This window comes from Arachis stenosperma, chromosome 3 (assembly GCF_014773155.1).
Source record: "Arachis stenosperma cultivar V10309 chromosome 3, arast.V10309.gnm1.PFL2, whole genome shotgun sequence".
Taxonomy (NCBI): Eukaryota; Viridiplantae; Streptophyta; class Magnoliopsida; order Fabales; family Fabaceae; genus Arachis; species Arachis stenosperma.
Window position 1 is genome coordinate 106764543 of NC_080379.1, and position 3967 is coordinate 106768509.

General features: G+C 39.0%; 1 protein-coding gene across 1 annotated transcript; it reads right to left on the reverse strand.

Annotated features, from left to right (window-relative positions):
- Nucleotides 1-271: 271 nt before the first annotated feature.
- Nucleotides 272-3613, reverse strand: LOC130970552 (beta-amylase 3, chloroplastic-like). The gene is made up of 4 exons (XM_057896668.1): nt 2830-3613; nt 1863-2073; nt 1643-1756; nt 272-1517 (listed from the first exon to the last, which is right to left on the reverse strand). The coding sequence occupies exons 1-4, from the start codon at nt 3369-3371 to the stop codon at nt 759-761; spliced, it is 1626 nt and encodes a 541-aa protein (XP_057752651.1). The 5' UTR covers nt 3372-3613; the 3' UTR covers nt 272-758.
- Between the last annotated feature and the right edge of the window lie 354 nt (nt 3614-3967).

The window sequence follows — 3967 nt, forward strand, 5'->3', positions numbered from 1 at the left end:
GGTGTTCTTGTATGTAGTGAATAGTAATAAAATTTTAATTCATAATCTTGATGGCAATGCCAAAGAAATTATTGTGTAGTTATTATTTGTTATTTTATTGTGTATGATATAATAGGTGAAAATAAAAAACAAATGTAAAATGTGTGTCGATATATATTTGGTTGCTATTTTTTTTCCTCCTTAAAACTCCCTCCTCCTATATTGTACTCAAAAACTTGATATAACTAACTATAAAAATAATAGCAAGCTATAAAAAAAGTAAAATCACATATGAAAAAAATAAAATTAAAATTGAGATTTCATACCACACAATATTAAATACAAATTTAATAATAAAAAATAGAATGGTAAAATGATAAAAAAATAGAAAAAATATATGCAATAAGTGGTTCAGATATGGTGGTGGAAAACCAATCCTTCCAGCAGATAAAACATTGGGTGAAAATGATGGTAGAAGGTCAGTACTTGGAACCTTAAACCTTGCGTTGGAAGACCAATATTTCCAGCAGAAACAAAACATTTTTACCAAAAATGAAAGTAGATCTTTTTTGCTTTGAAGTCAATTTTTTTCGAAAGTGATAGAATGACTTATTGAAGTCATATATTTCTGCTTCTTCAAAAAGCTGGAAATTTAACTTTTGGAAATTAACTTTTCGAGAAGTCTTCTTCAAAAAACTGGGAATTAACTTTTCGAAAAGTTAAAAATTCTTTTAAAATGGCACCAAACAGGCGAATTGTGACTTTCCACAATTTAAAAGTCAAAAAGAGTAACTTCTGCTACTTCCCAATTGGGCTCTTAGCCTGGCTTGTAAAATCTTTCCACTAGACATCTGCCTCACAAATCGTGCAAACCGATCCCAATTCTGGGTTTCAAACATTCTTTTGTTCATTCTTACAAAGTTGAATGCAAAGGGGCGCTTTTCAATCCCATCCGAGTAAAACTTTGACATCTTCAGCACTTGGGAGAATGCATCATCATCTAAATCAGTTGTAAAATTTTGACCTTCAAGTGATATGTCACAAAGCCTAGCAGCCAGCAAAAGCTGTTTAAGAAATCCTTCAGGGCTACCACTAGGGTTTATCTTTTGCATTGTGGCATCTTGCATTTCAAAACAAGAGCAGCAAATTGCAAACCCATACTTACTAAACAGGCGAGCAATGGGCAAGTATCCATCCCTGTCGAAAGTATTATAATAGCCTGCGGTTAACTCCGATGGATGGGATTGAATGGCGTAGTGCCAGTGAATGGCAGCTACTCCTGCGGATATAAGGACTTCTGTACCCCTAAATATAGTTTCAGCTTCCCTACAAATTCTCTCTCCATGCAGCAGCAGCATATTTGAGTACCATTCAAGGAAAAATTTACCATATGGTGTGTTCCAAGAGCCACCCTCATTTTTGAAGAAATCAGTATGCTCAGGATTTTGCGTCAAACTTCCCGCACCAAATGGACCACCATCTCCCCATTCACGCTTTCCAATTTTTCTCGCACAGGCATTTAGAGAAGCTAGCATGTACTGGAAGGTTCAAACAAAAGAAAAGAAAAGTTAAACTTGATGCTTATCATATATACAAGTACACAACAGTCTCCTATAAGGCAATGCATGCAGCTCCACACCTTAATAGCTAAAGCTCAACTTACCTTATCATAGCATTGGAACTCTCCAAGTCCACCAGATGAAGCCACATTTGGCTTCTGGAAAGAGAATGACGGATATCTTAGTTCACCACCAGGACCCATGCCAATCTGTACCCTCTGCAAAACAGATGAATTTCACCAAACTGCTATCAACATCCACTAATGATGACTGGAATTTCAAACTTCATTGCTATAAACATCCCAAAATCATCAAGAACCTTACTGTAATGGTAAGGCCAAGAGACGGCCTGAAAGTCTCCCTGAAGTCTCTCATAAAATCTGCATATGCTTGAATAGGAGTGCGTCCACGCAGCACAGGAAGAGTATCACATCCTAGGGAAATGTATTCAATATTTCTTCTTCCAAACCGGTCAGAATATGCTAACTCTGGATCTTTGTTTATATCATCAAGCACCCATAGAGGAAGCGGTATCCTACACAAAGGGGACAAACTTCCAGAGTATGAGGCTATGTCTAGGACTCAATACCTACCTACAAAAATAGTAATAATTCAAATAAACAAACAATCAACACGGCACCAAATCAGGACTAGTAAGAGTTCCAAACACTATTTGAATATAAAATATTCACAGGCAGGAATAATTATCTTCTCACAAACTGTAAAAAAGATTATTTTATCTCTTTAAAGCTACAGTATACATGGAGAAATTTGTCTATGTGAAGGATGAACAATCTTATTCATAACATCATCATAGCATTTTCGGACTATGCAAAACTGACTAAATTGATAAATGCCATTTAGGATTTAGCTCAAAGGATACAGAACAGTTTTATGTTAATATTTGCTAACTGCCAAACCCAACCCTTCCCTTTTATCTTATTTTAAAATTATGAATAGGAGAATGTTTAGTTTGTTACTTGTTAGGAGGATAAATCATTTCGCAAAGAAATAGAATATCTCTGGAGCAGCATTGCATTGCTCGTCTACACCGCAAAAAAAAGATATTACAAGGAAGCCTCATACGCTTACATAAATAGTTATATCAAAATTCTCAAACCTGTAAATGCCTAACCAACTCAATTTCAAGGGCCAAACAGTAACTAAAACGAAACTTCACCATATCAAATATCAACAGAAAAGGCAAAGGAAACAAAAAGGCGAAATTAGCAAGAACCTTATCAATAGAAAGAATGAATCAAATTTCGAATCAATTAGCAAAGAAACATACTGATTAGGATCATCAGGGCCTGTGCCGTACTGATGGAAAGCAAGAACAGCACGAACCTTGAGGCCACACATGCAAGCCATCATCACGAGCTCACGATAGCCTCGCCAATCGTAAACCCTAGGTTCTTTCCTCTCAATAATTCCCCACCAAAACTCAACCACCACGCCCTCCACGCCTGCGGCGGCGAGCGCCTTCAGCGAGAACATCATGGCCCTCGGCCTCGATATCTTCCCCTCAGGGCCCACCGTATTCACCGGCAGCGTCACGAATACCGGCGATCCCTTCGTCTCGCGCTGCGGCGAGAAATCGTGGTGGAGCTCGTAGGGCACATCGCCGTTGTCGACGGAGCCACCGGCGCCGGAGGACCTGGACGAGTTGAGGCGGGAGGAAACGGCAAGTCTCCGGCGAGTGGGAAAGAAGGTTCGGTTGTAGCGAAGGTGAGCGAGAGCGAGGAAGGGGGAACGAGTGGTATCGGAGGGAGTTGAGTTTAGGAATGAAGGCGAGAAGGTTGTTGCTGTTAATTGTGAAGCGAACATCACCATTGATCGAAAAGTGAAGAGAAGTTATGGAATTAGGGTTCGGGTTTGAACGTGATTGAAATCAATAAGGTCATTTATAGCGTACAGAGGTTAATCTGTACAGAGCTAAAGATATTCTCTTTAATTAAAGGGCGTGTTGACAAGTGGCATGGTACTCTTTGCAGGGGGAGCTTGGCAGAGATGGCTCCGCATTGAGTCTTCATGGAGCTTGCCAGAGATGGCTCCGCATTGGTGTCCGTTTTTTTTTTTGTCATGGTATGGTCCGGATAGCCCGACCCACACCCACACACTAACCAACCCTAACCCAACTACTAACATTAATATTACAGAACCTGAGTCTCCCTTCATAAATCTCCAACTAACATTTATCTCCCCATATTACAAAAAAAAAAAAAAAAACATTTATCTACCCAAATTCAAAATAAACCACAACAACCCGCGCTCCTCGTCACTTTTTATATAACCAGAGTAACTCGGTGAAGAAAAAGAATGCTCCGAACTATCTATTGAAGAGAGAAGATCTTCTGTAAGGATGAGTTAGTAGCTGCGTATTTAAAAGATCACGGTTAGATAAGAAGAGAGAAAGTTGCTTGCTTGTT

Excerpts from the sequence above, each read along its gene's own strand:
- LOC130970552 (XM_057896668.1), bottom strand. The coding sequence starts at position 3,371 with ATGGTGATGTTCGCTTCACAATTAACAGCAACAACCTTCTCGCCTTCA. Across the intron at positions 1,757-1,862 it reads CTCTTGGCCTTACCATTACA|AGGGTACAGATTGGCATGGG; the intron begins GTAAGGTTCTTG and ends TCTGTTTTGCAG. Across the intron at positions 1,518-1,642 it reads AGTTCCAATGCTATGATAAG|TACATGCTAGCTTCTCTAAA; the intron begins GTAAGTTGAGCT and ends TGAACCTTCCAG.